At 39.6% G+C, this 26,434-nt stretch overlaps 1 protein-coding gene across 28 annotated transcripts in view; it reads right to left on the bottom strand.

The window, feature by feature from the left end:
* The window catches only part of dlg1b (discs large MAGUK scaffold protein 1b), a 116,449-nt gene that overhangs the window by 32,270 nt on the left and 57,745 nt on the right, over positions 1-26,434 (bottom strand). For 14 of the 28 annotated variants that reach the window (XM_056264728.1, XM_056264727.1, XM_056264732.1 and 11 more), the window contains 4 exons: positions 15,577-15,675; positions 14,957-15,010; positions 4,935-4,985; positions 498-622 (listed from right to left, as the gene is read on the bottom strand). In XM_056264728.1, coding sequence (XP_056120703.1) covers positions 498-622; positions 4,935-4,985; positions 14,957-15,010; positions 15,577-15,675 — 329 coding nt within the window. Of the gene's footprint in view, positions 1-497; positions 623-4,934; positions 4,986-14,956; positions 15,011-15,167; positions 15,192-15,576; positions 15,676-21,525; positions 21,846-24,235; positions 24,476-26,434 lie in introns of those variants that run through there. The other 14 variants (XM_056264731.1, XM_056264737.1, XM_056264738.1 and 11 more) reach the window with 5 other exon arrangements.

The raw sequence follows: 26,434 nt of genomic DNA on the forward strand, positions 1-26,434 counted from the left end.
ACTGGAGGGCTCTATCACTTAGTAACCACTTCAAAACAGGAAAAATCCATCCCCAAACAAAACATGTAAGAGGAGGAAATCTATTACAATGCTCAATGGTCAATACAATACTATCTTATATCGAAAATTCGAAATACATATCGAATTGATTTTAAAGTCCTCATGAAATCAAAATTGACCCTATTTAGTTTGTTAGCACACATTACTAGTCTTGTGGTGAACAATTAATCCGTTAATACACAGAAAAAAATGTGTTTGTTGTGATAATCTTTTTTTAATTTGCTTCTGCTCTGGAATGGCGTTCCTTCCCTGATAGTTAAATTTTAACTATTTTAACTACTTTTAGCACTTAAGACACGATGTTTAAAAAACTGCTGCGTCATTGACCACATGGTATTTCAATGTAATGTTTTGTTTAACTGTTTAAAGAATGAAAAGCAACAGGAATAAACCAGGAAACATGTGAGAACCATAGCTTTTGAGAACCGTAGCCTTACCGCAATCTCCCGTCCTGAGCGGCGGCGCCCCCTGGGATGACTTTGGTGATGAAAATGCTGGGGTCTTCACCAATGTGAGGGTTATCCGTGCCACCGGCAATACTGAAGCCCAGGCCTGAATTCCCCTACACAGCAGAGGAGAGGAAACCTTAAGTTAGATTCTGGAGGAACATCAATTAAAACATCAATCTTTGCTTTGGTCAGCGACTATGGGAACATAATGTCGGCTAAAATCAACTGGCAATGTGATATGCAAAATGCGTTTTAAATGACATTTTAAAGCAAATTACAACGTTTAGGCCAAAATGGAAATTCAAAAATATGAATGCAATGCATTGGAAAATGTGTCATATTTCATTTATTTAGGTTATTATCTTTTATTCTATAATTTGATCAAAGCAATAAAGGAACCAATGGACCATATTTTTGGGATAATTTTAGTAAACACTGGTTTAAAACTACCCACACACTGGACTTCCATAGACTTCCAAAGCGCTGTACAAATATGTGAATTGAATTGAACTTCCATTAGACTTTAGACCAATAGACCAAAAATGTTCTTCGGTGGTGGCTGACGAACAGGTCTATCCACACACACACACAATTATATATGATACACACTGCATAAGTGAAGAAATAATTCTTTATTTAATCGACACTAAATGTGTATTAACAGGGTTTGCTTAAAACCTTCGCTTGAAGACGCTGACGCACATAAGCGATTGACGTTATTACCATGTTGTGCAATGCATTTTCAATTAATTAAATTTTGCTACATTCATTGTGCGGTATTAACAAAAATGCAATTTCAAATGTGTTAATTGTGAGTGTAAATGCATTTCAGGAAAATGATAAATAAAAGATTGTTTTGCTACCCTTAATTCATTAACAAATTGAAAATATCAGTCTATTTCGGCTAGAATGTTAAAATCTTCCCTATATGTTTTGTTGTTGACATCAAAGGCCACATTTCTAATAAAACTCTATGGTATGGATTGTACCGTTTAAAGTGCCTGAGTTCAGTGCATAACTTTCACAACTTGCATTTTACTTTTATATTAAAATATTTCATTGAAATCCCACATCTATAATTTAATTTATTTAGTCATGGTGCTTTAACATTGTGGAGAAAGTTGCAGTTTTTTAATGTTTATATTTTAAACATTTTTGCACATGTATAGCACAGCTACATTCATACATTTGGAACGGTTTTATGGCCTTTATTTGCACACTGCTTGCAGGAGAACAGTGAGATAGATTTGCATTTTAAGAAAAGATTTGTATCCAATAAATCTAAGAAATATTTAAATAATTGTTAGCAGTCCTAAAAATAAATGCCACTATAAAAAAGGCTACAGCTTGCTCTGCTGTGAACTAGCTTCACATTGATATGTATTGTATTTGTATTGGTTTTATTGATTTTTTGTTGCAGCCGTGGACAGAGAAATAGCTCTTACCACTGTTAAAGTCAACCCACAGTCAATAGCAATGACCAGAATTTGTTATAGTACTTAATAGGGCTGTAACGATACACAATATAAAATCGAAATCGCGATACTCAGGTCCACGATCCTGTATCGCGATGTGAGAAGGCAGAATCGCGATCACAACCCTTCCAACTCCCAGAGTTATCCTTCCTGTCCAAAACCAATGCTACCACATCTTTAAATTACTATTAGTATTATTTGAAGTTAACATTATAAAATACGTAGACCTACACCACAAAACTAGTTGAGGATAAATTATTTCAAATTTGGCAATTTCAGCGTTATGGACGTGAAATTTGCAGCCAAAACTTGAAATATAAATTCTCAGAAAGTGCATTTAATACCAATATATTGACACTTCTGTTTATATATCCATAGCCTACTCCCTTAATAAAGTCCAGTACATGTCCAGACATTAGAAAAATATAAGTCTACACACACACGCATTTTATATTTAATATGAGGGAAATACACACGCGTACACGGATGCGACACAAAACATCTTTAATTTTTAGGTGGCAAAAAAATATATTTTTTATAATTCTGTAAATTACACTGTACAAACCAAAAGTAATAGGCTACTAGGCTACCCATCGGATGAAGGAGGGTTGGCTCTCCCCAGAACATAAAATATTCATTTTGTTTTATTTTTCGTGTTCGCATTTAAGAGGAAAAAACAATGTCGTGACAGTTCTCTGGAAGCGGCACTAAAACTTTCAAAGACCTCAAACAGAAAAGCACAAAGACTTTCTTTAAATTGAATTTCGTTTTGTATTAATTGTATCTCAATTTTAATAAATGTTTCATCAACCAATTAAATAAGTAGTAAATATAGCAGACAGATAATCACGACACAGAGGGGCCGGCGCGTGAACTGGAGCTCGTCTCATATGAATCGAAACCCAATGTATAAGCCTATAGACCTGAGAAATATATCTACCGGTATATTGAAATGTCTACTTTTAAACCGAACAATTCAAAACGAAAGAAAACAGACTGCTCTCTGCTTATGTAATCCGTATGAAAAGTGCATTTCTCTCTGGCGCGTTCACTACTGCGAAGATCGCGAGTCAGCATCGCAACTTCGTCTTTGCAGCTGACACTGACAGAAAACACTAATTAAATGTCTCCTTGCTATATTTGACATATTCATAATCATTACTTTTGCCGGTTCTTTGTGTAAGCTTATAGGTGCTTTATTGGCAGTGCCAGCCTTACGTTACATGAACGCGTCACCACCGCATCAGCACCGAAAACTGGAGATTTTTTTAGACAATAATCGCACAACCTATTTGATGTTCTATAATTAAATACTCAGTGACTCATCCCAACCAACTATTTAAAAAAAAATTAACTTGTAAGCGTCTTTTTACATGCTACATATCATACGAGTCGTGACTACCTTTCCATGTGACGCGAGCTATTTGAAGAACGTGAAGAAACATGGAAATCAACCCAGAGATTGCGGAACCTCCCAATACATTTCAGTCAGCAGTATGTCAACATTTCGGCTACACGGTGGAGAACAGGGATGGCAATCGTGTAATCTACAAGACCCACACAATTTGCCGTAATTGTTTTAATAAGCTTCCTCAATTGACCGGCAACACGTCCAACATGCAGATGCATATCCTACGGTACCATCCCGAAATCAATTTAGTTGGAGCACAGAACACAACCCAAAAGCAGCAGCCTACACTGCCTAGTTTAGCTTAATAATTTGCATAGTTATTATTGTTCTTTGGTGTTCAGATTATACAGGTTTTTCCTAATGTTATTTAATAAAAATACCAGTATATATATATATTTTTTCTCAAAATATTTTTTTTCACCTCAAGCCCCGCCCCCTCAAGCCCCACCCCCGTGACAGAATCGCGATACGAATCGAATCGTGGGTCAAAAATCGTGATACGAATCGAATCGTGGGTTTGGTGTATCGTTACAGCCCTAGTACTTAATACTGTAATTTTGTCACTGCCTTTTACAGTGATACTCAAAACATGTTAAGAAGAATGCTCTAATAATGTGGATTTTTAGGTCACAGGCTAACTATTATAAGGCAACAAGACAAAATGCATGAAGAAACGATGCCCAGACTAAAAAAGAACACCTCCAGCGCTCCAGTTGTGGATTGCAACATCAAGTTATTCTGTTATTGCGATTAAGAAGCAGGCTTAAAGTTGAGCTGACAACAGCTTGTGGAGGAGCATTGTTTATTTATGCAGAGTTAATAAATGTGCACTACAGAGCAGTGCTGAATTGGGTCACCAAAAAAGCATGATGAGAAGGGGAGGGGGGGGTGGGGTGGGGGGGAGGCCTTAGGCAGAGTCGGGGATTAAGTCTTGACTGTGGAAGGCAAGATGGTGCTCTTTTTTCCTCCCTGGCAACTCTGCAGAGATAGAGTGAGTCGGTTAGTCGGGAGAGCGTTTCTCATTCTTTCTCAAGCACTGATGGCTCTGATGCGTTGCATTTTAATTGACAAACTTTGAGCTGTTAAATGGAGTCACTGCAGAGGAGTATTTAAAGCTTTGGTTGTGTATCCGCTTGTACTTTAGGAATGGCTGCGGGAGAAGTACACAGTAACCCGAGTCAGTGTTACACAAGCTGTTCAGAGGGGAAATAACGGAGAGAGATCTGTGATACAATTCTAAAAAGATTCATCTGCACACTGCTCAGCTCTAATACAGATTTTTTGATTGCCCTGTATGCTATGCAAATTGTTATCAGTCAAGTTGAGCTATAAGTTCCTCTCTCTTTAATTGAAAACAGAACGCTGGTCAATATATTGTGTTTTTTTTGGTGCTATTATGCGCATAAGAGTGAACGACTTGCATCTACTGTATGTGTGTTAAATTTGATTCATCTGATTGTGCTCGCTGCACGAGTGGCCTGTAGGAACTGCTGTATGGAGAAACCAGAGAACAAAAGCAGTACTAGTCAGTCCACTCACCCTTTCCAGTGTAATCTCCTCATACTCAAAGTCAGCCTCGGTACCGTTAACCTGTAAATAAAACAACATGTCAGAGACTCTTTACATATTTCAATACTCAATTCATTATCTTTTACCAGAGAACTGTATTCATTTCATGGATTGTTTAGTAGACTGTTGCATATGTGGGGTATACAGGAAGTCAATGAGAGTTCATTCAGGAAAATAAAACTTAATGCAAACAGACCAAGTAAACCTGTAAAACTCCACCATCCCATTCTTTTTTTTTTAATTACTTCTTTCTTTAAAACAACTTTGGTTACGGAGATAAACAAATTTTGGAAAAAGCATTTGTAACTAGGGATTCATAATGAATTTTCTTGTTATTGCTGAAAACGGATAAATAGCAGATAATAAAATGATATACTATTTTCTTTGTGTAAATAAATAAAAAATAAAGCTAAAAGCTAAAATCAGTTGTTTTACATGCTACAATGAATTTAAGCATTACAACATTATAATGTACTGCAAGAAACTCAATCTAAATGTTATATTAAAGGAAATGAACATGCACAATTTTGTATCTAATATGCCAATACACATCCAGTAAATAAATAAAAAACTCTAATATTGGCCAATAATCAATTCATCAAAAAATTTCTGAATCCCTATTTATAACCATATTTTGCTTCGTATTATGAAGAACAAAACAATGAATGAAACTGGCAACTGCTTAAAAGAAGCTTCTTCAGAGCTCATATTGCCATCACGTGGTGTATAATCTGCAAAGAGAAATGTATCTTAAGGGACCACATGGATTTCTTATTGATTTTTTTATTTTTTGCCCTATATCCTGATCCTATAAACAAATAAAACATTATGGCCATTGACCTGTCACAGGTGAAGCGAATATCGCTGATCATCTCCTAACAAGGCACATAGGTCTGGGTGGATTAAATGGTATAAGCAAACAATCAGTTCACGTAACGTGTTGGATGCAGTAGAAAAGGCGTTGAAAAGAGACAAATTGTTATGGCAAGGCGACTGGGTCAGAGTTTTTCTGAGAATTTACCAAGAGGGGTCCAAGGAGGAACAAACCACAAACACCGCCCAATACTCATTGATGCATGAGAGCAACGGTTTTCCAGCTATAAGTACAGTTATAGATGAAAAGTTAAACTAAAATAAAATCTTGCGGTATCAAAAGCTCAGAAACGATTATATATTTTGAGGAAGCTTAAGTCTTTCGATGTAAACAAATCTATACTGATCATGTTTTATAGATCTTTTATTGAATGAGTTTTAACCTTTGCTATGATTTGTTGGTTTTATGAAACAAGTATCAAAAGCAGATCACAATTGCGGAGAGTTGTTAACCTAGGGTAAAAAATGACAGGCTCTGTACAGTTACAGTCTGAGTGTCTGTACAGTCTGCTCTGTGTGAGAAAAACTATCTTAGAAAGTGGTTGACCATTTTAGATGATACATCTCACATTTTGTATTTCGAATTTGAACTCCTCCCTTCGGAAAGACGATATAGTCCCCAAGTGGAGGACTGTTAGAGCTTCTAGATCTTTTGTGTCAAATGGAGTTTTGATTGTAAATACTCATTTGAAGCATAATGATACAGGTGCATTTTAAAGTTTATGCTTAAAGTTATGAGGAAAATTTGATGTACGGCTGGGTTTTCGTAGTTCATGTGTGTTTGTGATGTCTCGTCTTATGTCAGTTTGTATTTTATAGTTGATGCTGCATAAATTGCCCTGTGAAGGGACAAATAAAGATTACTACTACTAAATCAGTTAAGTCTGACAATTTCCGGGTCTAAATGCTCCTTCAGATTGCAAAAGCAACCAACGGTGCTAATATACACTCAGGTGTGCTGTAGTACTATGCGATTCATTATTTATGAATGGTTAAAATATTGGTGCCCAGGACACTGTAATCCTGGAGACGGTTGTGTACACTGTACGTTTTTAAATGAATAGTACTCATAAACATCTGTTCATTGTCTGTTTTTAGAACCAAACCTGAAGTAATCTTCTAAGTTCTCTGCTTTAAGACTCTCTTTTGACATAAATTTAAACCTCCTGACACTAAAATGACAAAGATGACCCTTAAACCACAGTGTCTATACAATATGTGACTGCAGTCAATGCAATTTTCCAGAAGAACTCAGCTTTGCTTATGTAATGGATAGAGGAATTGAGCCTACGTATTCATCAGCATTGTAGCTGGCTGCGTCTGGTTTGGTCTCAGCTCCATAGACAGTGCCACACTCACAAACCCCTCTGTACATTAAGGTAATGAGCAAGGACATTTCCAATCATTGATTTACCTTTATTGGTGATTAGTAGTTTTCATGATTTTATATTTATATTAAGTGTATTTAGTATTGAAGATCAGGGACTTAACTATTTGCACAATGTACACCTTTTGGTTCAGCAGGTGTAAACTTTGCACAACTATACAGTAAAATACTGAGCACCAAATCAGTATATTTGAATGGTTTGAATTATGTGACACTGACGACTGGAGTAATGGCTACTGAAAATTCAGCTTTGCAATCACAGGAATATATTACATTTGAAAATATATTGAAATGTATTGAAAAAAAAGTTATTTTAAATTCTAATCAATTTTCTCAATATAACTGTTTTTACTGTATGTCTGATCAAATAAATGCAGCCTCAGTGAGCATAATAACTGGTTCAGATTACATGATTTTTTTTCGTCTGTTGCGATAGTCACTGTGTCAGATTACGCGATTTTGACTTCTAAAATCTTGTGTCGTGGACAAAATATGTCAGACTACACGTTGCTTTCCGACCAGTCATCGCGTGCCGTCACTCACTCACTCACTCACTCACTCACTCACTCACTCACTCACTCACTCACTCACTCACTCACTCACTCACTCACTCACTCACTCACTCACTCACTCACTCACTCACACACTCACTCACTCACTCACTCACACACTCACTCACTCACTCACACACTCACTCACTCACACACTCACACACTCACTCAGACACTCACTCACTCAGACACTCACTCACTCAGACACTCACTCAATCACTCACTCACTCAGACACTCACTCACTCAGACACTCACTCACTCAATCACTCACTCAGACACTCACTCACTCAGACACTCAGACACTCACTCACTCACTCAGACACTCACTCAGACACTCACTCAGACACTCACTCACTCACTCACTCACTCAGACACTCACTCAGACACTCACTCACTCACTCACTCACTCACTCAGACACACACTCAGACACACACTCAGACACACACTCAGACACTCACTCACTCAGACACTCACTCAGACACTCACTCACTCAGACACTCACTCACTCAGACACTCACTCACTCAGACACTCACTCACTCACTCAGACACTCACTCACTCAGACACTCACACTCAGACACTCACACTCAGACACTCACACACACACTCAGACACTCACTCAGACACTCACTCAGACACTCACTCAGACACTCACTCAGACACTCACTCACTCACTCACTCACTCAGACACTCACACACACACACTCAGACACTCACTCAGACACTCACTCACTCAATCACTCACTCAGACACTTTCACTCAGACACTCACACACACACACTCAGACACTCACTCACTCAATCACTCACTCAATCACTCACTCACTCACTCACTCACACACTCACTCACTCACTCACTCACACTCAGACACTCACTCACTCACTCACTCACTCACTCACTCAGACACTCACTCACTCACTCACTCAGACACTCACTCACTCACTCACACTCAGACACTCACTCACTCACTCACTCACACTCAGACACTCACTCACTCAATCACTCACTCACTCACTCAGACACTCACTCACTCACTCACTCAGACACTCACTCACTCACACTCAGACACTCACTCACTCAGACACTCAATCAGACACTCACTCACTCAATCAGACACTCACTCACTCACTCAGACACTCACTCACTCAGACACTCACTCACTCACTCACTCAGACACTCACTCACTCAGACACTCACTCACTCACTCAGACACTCACTCACACACTCAGACACTCACTCACTCACTCAGTCAGACACTCACTCACTCAGACACTCACTCACTCAGACACTCACTCACTCAGACACTCACTCACTCACTCAGACACTCAGACACTCACTCACTCACTCAGACACTCACGCACTCACTCACTCAGACACTCACTCACTCAGACACTCACTCACTCAGACACTCACTCACTCACTCAGACACTGTGTAACACAATGTTGCCAAAGCATCAACATATTATATATAAATAATAAAACAAACAGTAAACATATATGTATAAATCATGTCATATGTAGCATTGTAAATATATAGATAAATAAACACAATCTATCTTAATAAATAGATAAATAAATACATTTGGTCACTCTGGAGAATTAGCTGTCTCTGGCGTTGTGAATAGCTAGCACATATTTAGCCGCTAGTGCAGCTGTATTAACATCTTCTCCCAGTAAGAAGGACATTTTGTCAGTGTCGCTCAGTTCATAGAATGATGGGATCAAGGCTTCAAATTTGGGCAGAAAAGTTTCTCTTATACTGGTATATTTAGAGCAGAAGAGCAGAAAGTGTTCCTCATCCTCTATGTGCTGTAGATCACAGTGTCTACAGATCCTCTGCTCTCTCTCTGTCCATGTCTGTCTATGTCTTCCTCTCTCTATCTCTAGATCACTCACTCACTCAGACACTCACTCACTCACTCACTCAAGACACTCACTCACTCAGACACTCACTCACTCAGACACTCACTCAGACACTCACTCACTCAGACACTCACTCAGACACTCACTCACTCACTCACTCACTCACTCAGACACTTTCACTCAGACACTCACACACACACACTCAGACACTCACTCAGACACTCACTCACTCAATCACTCACTCAGACACTTTCACTCAGACACTCACACACACACACTCAGACACTCACTCACTCAATCACTCACTCAATCACTCACTCACTCACTCACTCACACACTCACTCACTCACTCACTCACACTCAGACACTCACTCACTCACTCACTCACTCACTCACACTCAGACACTCACTCACTCACTCACTCACTCACACTCAGACACTCACTCACTCACTCACTCAGACACTCACTCACTCACACTCAGACACTCACTCACTCACTCACTCACTCACACTCAGACACTCACTCACTCAATCACTCACTCACTCACTCACTCAGACACTCACTCACTCACTCACTCAGACACTCACTCACTCACACTCAGACACTCACTCACTCAGACACTCAATCAGACACTCACTCACTCAATCAGACACTCACTCACTCACTCAGACACTCACTCACTCAGACACTCACTCACTCACTCACTCAGACACTCAGACACTCACTCACTCAGACACTCACTCACTCACTCACTCAGACACTCACTCACACACTCAGACACTCACTCACTCAGTCAGACACTCACTCACTCAGACACTCACTCACTCACTCAGACACTCACTCACTCAGACACTCACTCACTCAGACACTCACTCACTCACTCAGACACTCACTCACTCACTCAGACACTCACGCACTCACTCACTCAGACACTCACTCACTCAGACACTCACTCACTCACTCAGACACTGTGTAACACAATGTTGCCAAAGCATCAACATATTATATATAAATAATAAAACAAACAGTAAACATATATGTATAAATCATGTCATATGTAGCATTGTAAATATATAGATAAATAAACACAATCTATCTTAATAAATAGATAAATAAATACATTTGGTCACTCTGGAGAATTAGCTGTCTCTGGCGTTGTGAATAGCTAGCACATATTTAGCCGCTAGTGCAGCTGTATTAACATCTTCTCCCAGTAAGAAGGACATTTTGTCAGTGTCGCTCAGTTCATAGAATGATGGGATCAAGGCTTCAAATTTGGGCAGAAAAGTTTCTCTTATACTGGTATATTTAGAGCAGAAGAGCAGAAAGTGTTCCTCATCCTCTATGTGCTGTAGATCACAGTGTCTACAGATCCTCTGCTCTCTCTCTGTCCATGTCTGTCTATGTCTTCCTCTCTCTATCTCTAGATCACTCACTCACTCAGACACTCACTCACTCACTCACTCAGACACTCACTCACTCAGACACTCACTCACTCAGACACTCACTCACTCAGACACTCACTCAGACACTCACTCACTCAGACACTCACTCACTCAGACACTCACTCACTCAGACACTCACTCACTCAGACACTCACTCACTCAGACAATCACTCACTCACTCAGACACTCACTCACTCACTCACTCACTCAAGACACTCACTCACTCAGACACTCACTCACTCAGACACTCACTCACTCAGACACTCACTCACTCAGACACTCACTCAGACACTCACTCACTCAGACACTCACTCAGACACTCACTCACTCACTCACTCACTCACTCACTCACTCAGACACTCACTCACTCACTCAGACACTCACTCACTCAGACACTCACTCACTCACTCAGACACTCACTCACTCACTCAGACACTCACTCACTCAGACACTCACTCACTCACTCAGACACTCACTCACTCAGACACTCACTCACTCACTCAGACACTCACTCACTCACTCAGACACTCACTCACTCAGACACTCACTCACTCAGACACTCACTCACTCACTCAGACACTCACTCACTCACTCACTCAGACACTCACTCACTCACTCACTCACTCAGACAATCACTCACTCACTCAGACACTCACTCACTCACTCACTCACTCACTCAGACACTCACTCATTACCTCAGACACTCACTCACTCAGACACTCACTCACTCACTCAGACACTCACTCACTCAGACACTCACTCACTCAGACACTCACTCACTCACTCAGACACTCACTCACTCAGACACTCACTCACTCAGACACTCACTCACTCACTCAGACACACACTTAGACACTCACTCACTCAGACACTCACTCACTCACTCAGACACTCACTCACACATTTAGACACTCACTCACTCAGACACTCACTCACTCAGACACTCACTCACTCAGACACTCACTCACTCACACTCACTCACTCACTCAGACACTCACTCACTCAGACACTCACTCACTCACTCAGACACTCACTCACACATTTAGACACTCACTCACTCAGACACTCACTCACTCAGACACTCACTCACTCAGACACTCACTCACTCAGACACTCACTCACTCAGACACTCACTCACTCAGACACTCACTCACTCACTCAGACACTCACTCACTCAGACACTCACTCACTCAGACACTCACTCACTCACTCAGACAATCACTCACTCACTCAGACACTCACTCACTCACTCAGACACTCACTCACTCACTCACTCAGACACTCACTCATTCCCTCAGACACTCACTCACTCAGACACTCACTCACTCACTCACTCAGACACTCACTCACTCAGACACTCACTCACTCACTCAGACACTCACTCACTCACTCACTCAGACACTCACTCACTCACTCACTCAGTCACTCACTCACTCACTCACTCACTCAGACACTCACTCACTCACTCAGACACTCACTCAGACACTCACTCAGACACTCACTCACTCTCGCTCACTCACTCACTCAGACACACTTACTCTCGCTCACTCACTCACGCAGACACACACACACTCTCGCTCACTTTCTCACTCACTCACTCACGACGGAATCCGTCGTGCAGGGCCGCAAAAAAAATTAAACATGCTAGTCTTTTTATCGTGATGTCGGTTGTCGCCCACTATGACACACTATACGAGAATTATACACTATATTGCGTCCCGACGCCCGTTGTCGTTTACGAATCCCCATGACACCCTACGTCAAAAGGATCGGGCTAAAATCATGTAATCTGAACCAGGCATAAGACCTCTTTTTTATCTTACCGACCCCAAACTTTTTGAAAAGTAGTGTACACGTTACTTTGTATTTGCCATTTAATTTATGACTAGGTGTGCGGATTCCTTTTGGTAGCTAGTAAATCTTCCAAGTCAACAAATTCAATAAATGATAGAGATATTAGCCTGATTTAATTCTCATCTCATTGAGCCACAGCAACACTGCCAACATAATGTAGTTTCCTCTAAACAAGCCAACCTAAAAACATTATTCTCACCCCACTTCCCTTCACAACATAATTTCCACATGGAGTCAATTATGGTCCCCGATCACATAAGACAAAAAGTCCCATGAGGCTCTGTATGCTACCCAGAACCTGCAGCACTGCTGATCCAGCAGAAAGGCTGGGGTGGAGGTTGAATGTGTGGCGCTTGATGAGAAAAACAGACGTAGTGGCCCTGAGTGGCACAATCAAGACTACTGACCTCACTACTCCACAGGAAGACTCAAGGGAAATGAAGTGGAAAACAAACCCAAGAGATGTCAGTTCACTACAGTGCTGAATGAACACCACACTTGACTAATGGGCCTTAGAAACGGTATTCCAAACTCTACGCTATCATGAGATTGAAGGTCCAGAGATACCCTGGTACTTGACTCAAAGTCAGTGACTTAAAACAGAATCCAGTAATAGCACATAGTGCAATAAATAAAATATGCTAAATAAAAAAAAAAAAAAAATTTAAATAAAAAAAGACTGCAGAAAATATATCTTGTCAACATGAGTTTAAGGCCCTGTCCCAAATGGCGCACTTCATGCGGACTTTCGGTCTCGTGGACTTAAATTGTGCGCGCTCGCCGAGTCTACGAGTCCGTAGGCCGTCCCATTTAGCATTTTAACGCTCTGAAGTGTGTTCAGCAGCGCCCCCTTTATACCCTTGAAGCGGTCTTTTCCGCGAAGCCCGCATAGATGCAGGCTCGCTCCACGCACTTTAACTACCCAGGAATCCTTGCGAAAGGCCAATCAGACAACGGATGGGAGGAAATTTCGCTCACGGACAATTGTTAACCTGGCTGAGAAGAAAATATTTAAGTGTAATTATCATTACGGTTTTTATGACAAGTTTATACAAACATTATGATCATCGACCAGTGGTTGATGTCTCAAACATAGGCTAATAATAGCGAGCTGAATAATACGATCGCATTATGATTCATTAAATAAATAGAACAGAATGTCAGGCCTTTACTGAGTCATATGTAAACACAACAACAATAGGCAGCATATTTGCCCGAACCTGTAGCTCCTGTCCATAACAACAATCAGACCGTCTTCCTGTTTCCGGCGTGACGATCGAGTCTGTCCCAAAAATACCTCTCAATGCGCCCTCGCGGACTCGCGCTAAGGGCCCTATAGGTCTGCACTACATGACGTCACAGAAGTGTGGACTCTGAGGAAGTCCAAAAGTCCGGAGTGTGCCATTTGGGACAGGGCCTAAGATATTGACTACACTTATAGTACCTCAGATATCAGACATTATTGTCTTCATGATTTTTCATCAAAATGTAATAACTTGCTCCGCCTCTGAAGTGGCTTTATGCTTTTTTACTAATCACATTACTTTTTTTTGCTACAAGTACTATGTGCCCTTAGGATAATATTAACAACATTTTAGGTGTAAATGACCTTCAAAGATGTGCCTTTGAGGGTACTGACCCAATGACAAGCTATTGTACCCACCTTTTTAAGAGTGTATTTAGACATCACATTCCAGTCACCATATTGGTACAGGATGCCCACTCAATCCAATCAATTCAAGATATATAAAGTCAAGAGCCGCCCGATATTTTTTCTTATTGAATATCCAGATTCTATTGAAAATCCATGACATTACATAAGCAAAATGGGAATGCCATCTGATTTTAAAAGTATTACACCTTTTTCTGCTGGCATCACCAAAAATAACTTGGCAATAACAGCTCGCTTACAAAAAGGAAACTGATAAAACTATGTGGCATGCTGGTCTGAGGGAATTCTGAATTTCAAAATGAAAAAAAAGTTAATAAAGTGTAAATAAGTGAAAAGAAAACTTACATATGGAGCTGAATCCAAGCTCTCTGTGTTTACCACGACAGGGGGAGGATTTGCCTGCAAGAGAAAACAGTCCAGTTAAGGCATCGATTCCAGCACATTTCTTGTTCCATCCAAATTGAACCTGGAACTCGAAGCGTTTCATAGATGCAGTAAGTAGGAAAAGCCGTGTTAAGCTTGCAGCATTCTACACAGCAAAGGTATATTCACTTACTCTCCACATGATGCTACATTTACCACCACTGGCATTCACACCAGATTAACACAGCACTGCCAGCATACGTACGTACATGGCATTTTATACTGCAGAACATGCAATGCTGAAGCATGAATGCTATTACGAGCCAAAAGTAGCCTAAAATTAAATCCACTCTCTCTCTCTCGCTTGCTCAATCTCTCTGTCTGTCTTTCTGTGGAGCTTTCCACTTCCTCCGGCTGGTTGACACGCAGATGCTATTAGTCAAGGGGAGCCGTGGTACTTTACCCGACTCTAGGGCCGATAATCCTTCAGCCCCATCAGAGAGCAGTGGAATGGCAGGGATCAAGAAAAAATGACCAACAGGAAGAGAGCAAAAAAAAAGAAGGGAGGGGGGAGTGGGAAAATAGAGAAAGAAAAAAAAGACCTGTGACGTCGATGGAGAGATGACAGCGGGCTCCGCAGGGACAGTGGAGATTGGGATCACAGGGATTATGAGAGTGGAGGGTGGGACAGCATCTGTCTGCTGAACAATAGCATGGAAGGGGAGAGGTCAGTTCACATATACATACACAACAACACAACAATGCACATCATTGCACAGGAACCAGCCATGGAGGATGGGTGCAAGTAGGTGTCTGTATGAGAATGTGTGCAAGATTGAAGCAAATCTGAAGGTGGAGGGCGGGGGGATGTGAGACGCTCCGTTAGTGATTATTGAAGAATTCAGATGAGGGGAGAATGGAAATGAGCATGTGAATGAGAATACGGCCATAATCCACCCAGTTGCACATGGTACAGTTACTCCTGACATAATCAACAAAGCCACTGCAAACATGCAAAGCCACTCTAGAGTTCTATTATTTATTAATAAAGTCAAGCTTGTTACAAAACTGTAATGAAAACATGTTCAAAGTGATAGTTCACTCAAATAGCTATGCATTCCACCAAAGCTTTCACGCTTCAAAAAGTTCATAAAGATATTGTAAAAGTAATCCGTATGGATTGAGCGGTTTACTAATAGTCTTTTGATAAGACACGGTCACTTTATATGATTAACAGATTTAATTTGGGCTTCTATTCTCATATAAACATAGATCAACACACATACATTGAGCGCATTAAATACGGTAAATGTAAGCCCAAACCTGCTTGCTTGACACACAAAAACAAGGATGTTTGTTTGCGTGCGTCATGCAAGTACATTAGTGCTTCTGCAAGTAAGTGAGGTTTGTTTGCACTTCAAGCAAGTACAGTTGAGCTGCCGTTAACCATGTTTGATGTGTGTTGATCAATGTTTGTCTGTGAATAAAAGAAAAAATTGAATGATATCATATGCGCCAGAGAAACTAGCGAGCAGCCATCTTTGTCGAGGAGTAATTAGCTGGTAAAGTGGACTGACTTATTGTAAAGTTAGCGAAAGTTCTCATGCGGATTGTAATGTTTAAAGCAGATGTCTTAACAAATGTCAGTAGACCGGGAAGATTTTAAAACGAGCCGTTCATTCATTAAAACGCAAGTTCACTGTGAAATTACAGACCGGAAGACAAAAAACAACGAGCGCAGCGTTGAAAAGGGGCGGGGCTAGATAAGGTCTATAACGCGATTGTGTCTCTTTAGAAGACTTGGATTAAACCGCTCGATTCATATAGGTTAATTTTATAAAGTCTTTATGTACTTTTTGAAGTATCAAAATGAATGGAGTGAGTGAGTGAATGAGTGAGTGAACGAACAAACGAGGCATTTATGGACTTTCAGTAGAGGTGCAGCAATCTCTCAGGTTCTACTAAAAATACCACAATTTTTGTTTTAAAGATGAACGAATGTCTTATGGGTTTGGAATGACATGGGGGTGAGTAAATGATTGCGTCTTAGCCTACTCAATTGTTTACTCATGACACATAGCAACACCGCTAAAAGTTTTTTATGTGTTTTTCAATACAAATTAGATTCAACAATCCCTTGATTACATCCATGCTGACCATTGATTACTATAAGAATTGAAAATTGAAAAGTAGCATATGCATACCTACACACATAAACACTCACTTATATGCACAGGGTAAAACAAAAATTAAGAAATAAAAAAACACTGGTTTGGCATCCATTTAGAGTTTAATAGAGAGAAATATTGTCAATAATACGGCATTATTTAGAATGATCAAAATACTCAATGAAGGGGCGCCAGATCCTAAGGAATTATAAAAACAAGACATTATATCTCTGATCCACTGGATGTGAGTGGGTGAAGCAGCCTCTTTCCACATTGATGCTGATAACCATGACTCTGCTGGGGCAACTAAATATTGCCAACAAGGGGATCTGGCACTAACCTGTGCTGGAGCTGAAAGACTGTCAAATACAGATAGACAATAGTGCCCTAATTTAGGGCATCTCCAGAACATGTGAACTAGTGAACCCTTGGAACACTGACATCTGTTACAGATGGGACTAGTACCACGGAAAATTTGAGCTAATTACATTTTTTTACATATGAGCTCTATGTAATACTTTGAACTGAATAAGCGAGTACCGAGCACACACTGATGATGAGTGGACCTGCATGAGGATATGGTCCCATGTGTCATCTGAGAGTGGTCTGCCAGGATCTTCCTCGAAAAAGTACTCAATATTATCTAAAGATCAATTTTATCAGATGCCTGACCTGTTATTACCTTATGTTCAACATCACCACGGGTAATTCCAGTAATCTGCTGACTTTCACGTAGGGCAATTGCTAAAGGCTCAATGGCTAAAGTGACTAATAAATGGGCTTAAAGGACAGACCTGTCGAGTCCCACAGTACAAATTAAATGGTCTAGACTAGAGTACAGACTATTGGTCAGGACTACTGTGGAGGGAGCAATATATAATAATTGAATCCAAGAAAGACCGGGCCAAATCCAAATGTTTTCAAAACTAAGATAAGGTACACCCACTTCACCCTATCAAATGCCTTCTTGGCATCAAGAGAACACCCACTCTGGGGTAGCCTGACATCATTTGTGACATCACTCAAAAAATTAGAATATCGTGCAAAAGTTCATTTATTTCAGTAATTCAACTTAAAAGGTGAAACTAATATATTATATAGACTCATTACATGCAAAGTGAGATATTTCAAGCCTTTAATGAGTCTATATAATATATTAGTTTCACCTTTTAAGTTAAATTACTGAAATAAATGAACTTTTGCATGATATTCAAATTTTTCGAGTTTCACCTGTATCAAGCTTGAATGATCGGGATCAGTATTGGCCTGATCATCATGACAAGTAATCGCCTCAGTAGTCGGTATTGGCTGCAAAAACCCTGATTGGAGCATTCCTAGTCAAAGGCATACAAAATAGAATAAAAGTCCCTAAATGTATCATTAATTATGCTTTGTTCAGTTGTGACTTCCCTATTATCCAAACAAATAATTTGTTATCCTACGTAGCTGATTAGCCAGTGGGTTTCCAGATTACTCCCCACTTTCAAAATAAACACTTCTAGTTCTTCTCAAAAGGTTCTCTATTTCATTGGAATAAAGCCAATCATACTCTGACTTCAGTTTAAGACGCTTCTTATACAGGTCCGGAGTAGGAGACCTGGCATATTGTTCATCCAACCTAGAAATCTCATTTGCAAGAAAGATTTGCTTTTCTTAAGACTGTTTTCTTTAGTTAGTGGCATAAGAAATAATATGACCTCTTACATATGCCTTAAGAGCCACCCACACTGTTGAATCGGAGATGTCTGCTGATTTATTGACGCTTAAAAAGACAAATTTGATCAGCTTTATGGGAGACAAAGTTCTCATCTGCCAAGAGAGAAATATTAAAATCCCAATTTCTCCTAGAAGAGGCTAAGTTCAAAAAAGTCAAGTCAAGAGATAAAGGAGCATGATCCGATATGACAATACTTCGGTATGCACAAGATTGAACTCTAGGAATCAAACCATTATTCAGAAAAAAGTACTCAATCGGGGAAAAAGTATGATGAACTCTTGAAAATTCAACAGTTCCATAACAATTATATAAAGGCCATTCTGTTATGATATTGTGCTGTTATGTTTTGATGTTTGTGGTCATAGAGTGTTATTGAGACTCTTACTACTTGTTTACTGAGCTGTGTGACGACAAGCAGAACGATGAGCTACACATTCATGGGCATGACTGTAACACTGTGACAGGGCAGAAGTCCACGTCATTATTTGACGTCCAGCCTGAGGAATGGCTTGGAGGAGTTGGACTTACTCGGACATAACACTCACAATCCCCCAACTGAGATCACAGGCGATTCTCAGCCACTGATGTACAATATGCACAGATTTCACAATTAACGCTGTATCTATCTACAAAGAAAGTTTGAAGGCATTTCACGCAGTCAGAAATTAAAGTGTCTATATAGGATTTACACACTTCTGTGTTTTCATTTTCATTCATTTTTCCACATAAAAAAGTTTGGAATGGCCATACCAGTCTAAAATAGTTTAAATAGAATATAAACACTTATTATAGGTTTACCATAGTGATTCAGGATAAGACAAAAACACGGTTCGGAAAATTTATTCATTATGTACTTGCTTATTATATAAACTTTGTCAATTTTTAACTCAAAAAAAGTTACAGACTGCAGCTAGGATAGTTAGATTTGAACTATTACGTTTCTTTGTTAAAATTGAGAGTTATGTATCATAACAAACATCCATGTTGCCATAAAAATATTTCATGAGTTTTTCACAGTTGTTGTAAATTAATTTAATCGATTTGCAGAGTCATACATTTTAATTTTACAAGTCAGTTGGACAATTAAACATTTACCTGAACTTTAGCCTCAAATTTACTAAAACATCAAAGTTTTAATTTTACCGTGAGAAGGACAAATAAGAATCAAATCACTAAGTATCTGAAATTAGTGAAGGTTCTCCAGTAAAGTGCAGATATAATGTGTAAGCAAAGGCTCCACCATAACAAGACAATATACAGAGAGACATTTAAGATTATTTACAAGTTATTTACAATACGAATATTTTTCTATTAATCTATTAGTCTGCATTTAAATTGCACGTACTGTATCTATATTGGCATGCCATATTTTTGTCCCGTGCTAGCTAGCTATCACTGTCAATTGCAATTTCGGAGTGAATCCTGCATTTATATGTAGATGTCACATCCGAAATTTTGTAAAATGTAAAAGCCGTCGGTCCTATTTGCATCATGAAAAACAAAGTCCCTTGCTCTAGAAGTACTGGTCATTTTTAGTTAATGCTAACAATGCAGATTACAATAAAATCATGGTTTCCACAAAAATATTAAGCAGCATCAATAATACATGTTACTTCATCACCAAATCAGAATATTAGAATGATCACTGAAGGATCATGTGACACTTAAGCCTAGAGTCATGATTCTGAAAACTTAACTTTGCCAACAAAGAATAAATTACTTTTTGATTACATAACTGTTTTTATTGTATTTTCGATCAAATAAACACAGCCCTGGTTAGCATAAATATATATATAAATTGTTACACCAAAGTGTCATCCATTACACAATGGCAATATCACTGTATAAATAACAATTTTAGCATCTTATTCATATTACAGATAAAGAGGAATGTTTAGCACTGAAAATAATTGTTAAACTTAATAAATATTAATATTTGAATGCATTTTTGTATTGTTTAATTTGTGTTATTAATTCATTTTAGATGCCCATGAGTTAAAAGGCACTGTAAAACACCAACAAGCGTATAAACTATAAAGATAACTATAACGGTAACTATATTGAAACCCTCATGAAACCCCCTTTTTGTCTTTGGCCCATATATATAGGGTTTGCTTGATTTTAAACAATACTGATGCCACTTTAATTGTTGTGGTGCCTAAACCCCAAACACGCGATCTGCACGGAAACTAAAATTAGGGCTTGTCAATACTATCGACTGGAGTTCCACTTTGGCGTCCCACTATAGACCCTTAATTGTGGAATTAATTGCTCTAAATGAATTTAACATGGAAAAACAACACATTAGCATACAAGAACCTTGGCGTCGACCTGATGATAACTGACATTTGAAAGGGAAAAAATGTGCATATATAAAATGCAACAACCCACAAATTTGCTAAGAGAATAAAGCGAATGCGGGGCAGAAAAACTACAAAGAAATGCAGTAACAAACCAGAAAACACTAAATAGCTGACAAATACCACGTCCAGTGTTGTAGATTAAAGAGACACGATAGTGAATGAGATATATCAAGATCAACAAAAATGTAAGAGACCACACCAGCCATGAGTGTAAAGGAGGAACCTAATTTAATAACACCAAGAAGTAGAAAAGTCAATTAAGGTCCAAAGCGTGGAGCTGCTCATCCCTATCCTCCAACTCACCTTATCGAATGACACAGAGGCCCAAAAGGAAAACCTCTCCCCTGGTCCACTCACTTTGGCCGTGCTCTTGGTGGGGCTTTTCTTCACGCTGTCACGCAGATTGAGGAACTTGGTCCTGGTCTTCCCTATGTTTAAGGGCAGGGTGCAAGAGTTGTAGCAGCCCTCCTGGCTCACCGTCTGCTGGAGATGCGGTTGCTTGAGGATGGAGGTGGATGGCGGGTTCTGCCTGAGGTTGACTTGAGCATGAGGGTCGTTCCTCTTCTCACAGCTGTCTGCTCTCCGGATGCCGTACTCATGGCCAGAGTAGAAGGTCGTCATGGTCGAAATTTTAGGAGAACAAGATTGGCGTTGAAAAAGCTGCTGTTTTTGGTGCAGTGCCTTGGCAACAGCGATCGGAGGGAAATTCAGCCCCAGTCTCTTACGCGTTGGTGTGCGCAACGATCCTCTTGCGCGCTCTGTATCTCTCTCATTCACCCTTCCTCTCATCTCTTTGGATTCTCATGCCAATTAGAGAGCTCCAATGGGCAAAGGCATCAGGCGTGGAGGGGCTTTTTCCTGGCATGAATAATCAATGCTGAGCTCCGATTCACATACAAAGCCAGCCTGCTGAAACAGCGCCAACACACATAGAGCGACTGTAACCTCGCATGAGGGGAATCCATCTAGCAAACAGCTCCTCACCCACATAATTAAGAATATCTGACCACCTTGCGTTCCTCGAGTCAGCGTGGTGTTTGTGGGGAGCTTTTCTCTGATGTTCTGTGTGATCATAGTCAGGATGAATAAGCTAATAAGTGGTAACACTTTACAATAAGGTTTCATTAGTTAACTACATTAGTTAACATGAACTAATAATGAACTGCACTTCTACAGCATTTATTAATCTTTGTTGATTTTAATTTCAACGTTTACTAATACATTATTAAAGTCAAAGGTTGTATTTGTTAACATTAGTTAATGCACTGTGAGCAAATATGAACAAACAATGAACAGCTGTATTTTTATTAACTAATGTATTGCTCATTGTTAGTTCATGTTAGTAACAAATGAGACCTCATTGTAAAGTGTTGCCGATATTATATATAAAAATTCTCTTCAAGTCGATTGAACATTAGATTTTAATGCCTGAAATGCACAAATCTTTGTTTGTGGTCTGAATTTCAGTTTCATTCCATCAATGGCACACAATAATAAAATAATACATATAAAACAGAACATACAAAATAATGCATATTACATATGACCCCTTTTTGTGACAGATGGCTTACCATAAGTGTATAGATGCAAAGGATCTTTCCTTTGGGAATATTATGAATAGATAAATGGCCTAGAATAGCTGCGTTGACATGACAACTCAGGCCATTGGATTGGAGGCTGATTTTATAAGTGGATTTGAACTGATGAGTCTGAGTGTGCCAAGCTGTTAACAACCACTGCTTCAGCATTTATAGTACGTATGTCAGCTGGGATGAACTCGAACACAATGAGCAGGTTAAAGTGCAGTTTAATAAATGTCATGTTACAGTGTCAAACACACAGCATTAGTTTTCCGAGTGAGAATCAGTCTATTTGTAATTTGAAAAGTGCTGAAAAGTTGAAAAGTTAACTCTTTGAATGCTTCAAAAAATATGATAATAATAATTATTATAATAATTGTATTAACAGTATAATGGTATTATTAATAATAATAATGTGCCCCCCTGTAGACCACTGTTTAAGCTTCTTAAACTTTGCTAATTTCAGATGCAAGTGAAAGATTTAAATCCAAAATTAAGGATGTGGTCAGGATTCAGGATTCAAGTTTACAGCAAGCCATTTTACCTCAGAAAACAATGCAGTTCCAGCGCCACCTACTGGCCACACAACCAACACAAGGTTCCTGGATGATTTTGCTTGCTCTACTAAGTAACACATAATACCAACAACTGTAAACTGGAAAATACAATTTAGTATTAATAATAAAAGGATATTTGAATTTCAATTTAAAACAAAGTATACAGTGTTTTTGCATAATACTTGCATATGCATGCATGTGCAAAGATTAATCTGTTTCTTTTACACTGTATGAGGGCATTCAACTGTTCAATTATCTCTCTGACCTTCAGTTGAACTGTTGATATAGGTCAAATAATTTTCAGCTGACTACAATTACAAAGGAACAAGAGATTCTGCTACCACATGTAGTGGCATTATTTGTGAAATATTAGCATATGCGCCGATCACATAGTGCAAGGTAAAGCTCAATGATTAAAGAATTAATAGGATAACTAATTACATGGCCGGCCACAGCATTGCAAACAACAGTAATATAATATAATATAATATAATATAATATAATATAATATAATATAAAGCATATATTCTAGGGAGTTTTGTGTGCACTAAATTAAACTGCTTACATTTTTAACAAACTCCTTTCAAAAGTTCATAATCTGTGACTGTCATTGCAATCAAAGGTCTGAGACAAACAGCCAAAAAAATATCATCAACAATTTGGGTAAATATAAAAAATGATACTAAACAACACTGTTAGCTCAACTGTATATAAAAAAAAAAAACACGGCAGAGTGGAAGTACACACTCAAACACACATACGTAGCATGTTTATTTGAAAGAGATAACTTGTCATTGACGCATAAGGATTGAAAGCTAACATTATCTCTTGATGTCTGTGTCCTGTGGCACCTCTGCATGAGCTTGCAGAACTTACCCGACTCGTGCTTGATATGATGCAGTCAGAGAAGGTATTGAGGTGGGTTAGGGTGGCGAGCACTCGGCGCCAGCGGGACGGGGTCTGTTTTGCAGTCTCCTTAGAGGAACTACGTATGGACCACTGTCTGAGCTTGGGTCCAGATGAACCACCATGGGCCGAACTGGTGCTGCCGCCTCGACTTCCCCTGGGGTACAGGGTGTTTCCACCGAAAATGTAGTTCATCACTGCAAATGTACTATGGATGCACGCCAGTCACTTCTCGGGAGTGTGTCGATGACAAAGACAGGAAAACAAATCTAGTCAAAGTCTAAGAGCATTTCCAAACAACTTCCTTAATTATGAGTGTGGCTTCCTGTGCTGGGCCATATCAGGGGCTTTCATCGGGACAAAGCCTCATGACCCTGGATACTCCGTTTCGTTCAAGACTTGGCCGGTGAAACAGCAACAACCATCCAACTTCAGATGCACCACAGAGATTAAATTAGAAGACAGAGAGAAAAGAAGAAAGTAAGTATTCTACGCAAAGCTAGCTGCCTTTTTATCAGCCACAAGAAGCTGGGGAAGCAAACTCAAAGACGGTGATCAGTAGCTGGACAAATTACGAGTTGGCACTACTTTGTTCCAATAAAACCATCTGTGCAATTCGATGTGCTTCCAAGATACTAAATTTAAAGGCCATTGAATGATTAACAGCTGCCTATCCAAGTCCAATTGGGAATGTCGAGTCAGCCCAGCCAACAATACTTCCAAGTGTTAAAAACTGACCCTCAGTTTTTTTCATAAAGTGAAAACCATCATTCCAAAATAAAGTTCAATCTCCATTCCTCCGAGAAGGCTTTCCCATACCATCAAAAGTGTAGTAGTGGTCAGTAATTAGACCAAAAAGGGATTTTTCTTTTTGGGAAAAAAAGCACAAAAAGGTATGAGGTATTCTCCAGGTCCGGATCAGTTGCATTACCATTCGCTGTGGATATCGTACCCGATCTTTAACACCGGTACTCAGAGGGAACCTCTTCCGTTCAACATTTCCGTAGATGTGCCACAGGTGCCGGATGAGTTGGCTGATTTTGTCACCAGGCTCAGCCTCCACTCCCTTAGGAGCATAAAGCCATGGCAACTGCTCGCACATCTAAGAGAGCCAGCAGGATTTCCCGTGCAGGCTCCGGTCCCCTGTCTCGCACCAGAAGCCACAGTAAACATGCTCTTCGGCTTCATCTGTTGACATATTCATTAGTGCACTAGAGCCTACAGCAGGGACTGGATGGTACGAAAACATTATCATTCGCGTGTCAACACCATGCCGGCTCAAGCGCTGTGATAGTGTTGCATCCCCTCATGTAGTCAGATAAAGCCTTCTGCACATAAACGCCACTGAATTATACTGAAGAATTGGCTTGTCAGGATTTAGCTTTAACTATTGATTCGGAGGGTAAGATGGCATCCCAGACAACAATGCTAAACCACCACCTCCTTCTGAAAAGATTGCCAATAGATATGGCAGGACATCAATAATAAATTCCAAATTATCCCTGAATACACTGTGTGCATATCTAATTAGATGGCAGCAAACCCCATTTATAGTCGCCTCTCAGAACTGAGCCATCCTGTCACCTTGCTAATTGACAATTAAACCACCACGCTGCAGCACTGAGCAGCACGGGAAATCCACACCGATAATAGTAACTCATGGATCTGACCGTCTTAACACCTTAAGAGTAAAAGAATGAGATAAAAAAGGCATGTGTTAGTGCAACTAAAACAGCTACTGCATGAAGCTACCGTCTGACTCTCTCTGTGGCTAGAATGGGCACCTAACGCTGGATATCCGTTTTCAAATCTTCCATAGGCCACACAATGGCAGACAAATTAGGCCAGCTATTGACAGGGTCAGACTGCTGGTCAGCTTCTCAATAGATGTTGATAGCAGAGTCAGAATCCACAAATGATGTATTGGCTATTCCTGTCACCACCTTTTCTCTGTATTCAGTCTCTGATAAAAGCCTGTTCTGTTCAGGGAACATGAAAGAACTGCTGCTGATGACGATCCTGCCCAAAACTACAGTATAACCCATGAATTTACTTTTATCAAAAGAGAGATCCTCAATTAATGCAATCAGATGCACCAGATTAACTATCAAAGCACAAACATGATTTACAGGTACCCATCTCAAATATATGTTAGTGTTTGGTCTAATG

The sequence above is a fragment of the Rhinichthys klamathensis genome, unplaced genomic scaffold (assembly GCF_029890125.1).
Source record: "Rhinichthys klamathensis goyatoka isolate OS25496 unplaced genomic scaffold, OSU_Roscu_1.1 h1tg000011l_1, whole genome shotgun sequence".
Lineage (NCBI taxonomy): Eukaryota > Metazoa > Chordata > Actinopteri > Cypriniformes > Leuciscidae > Rhinichthys > Rhinichthys klamathensis.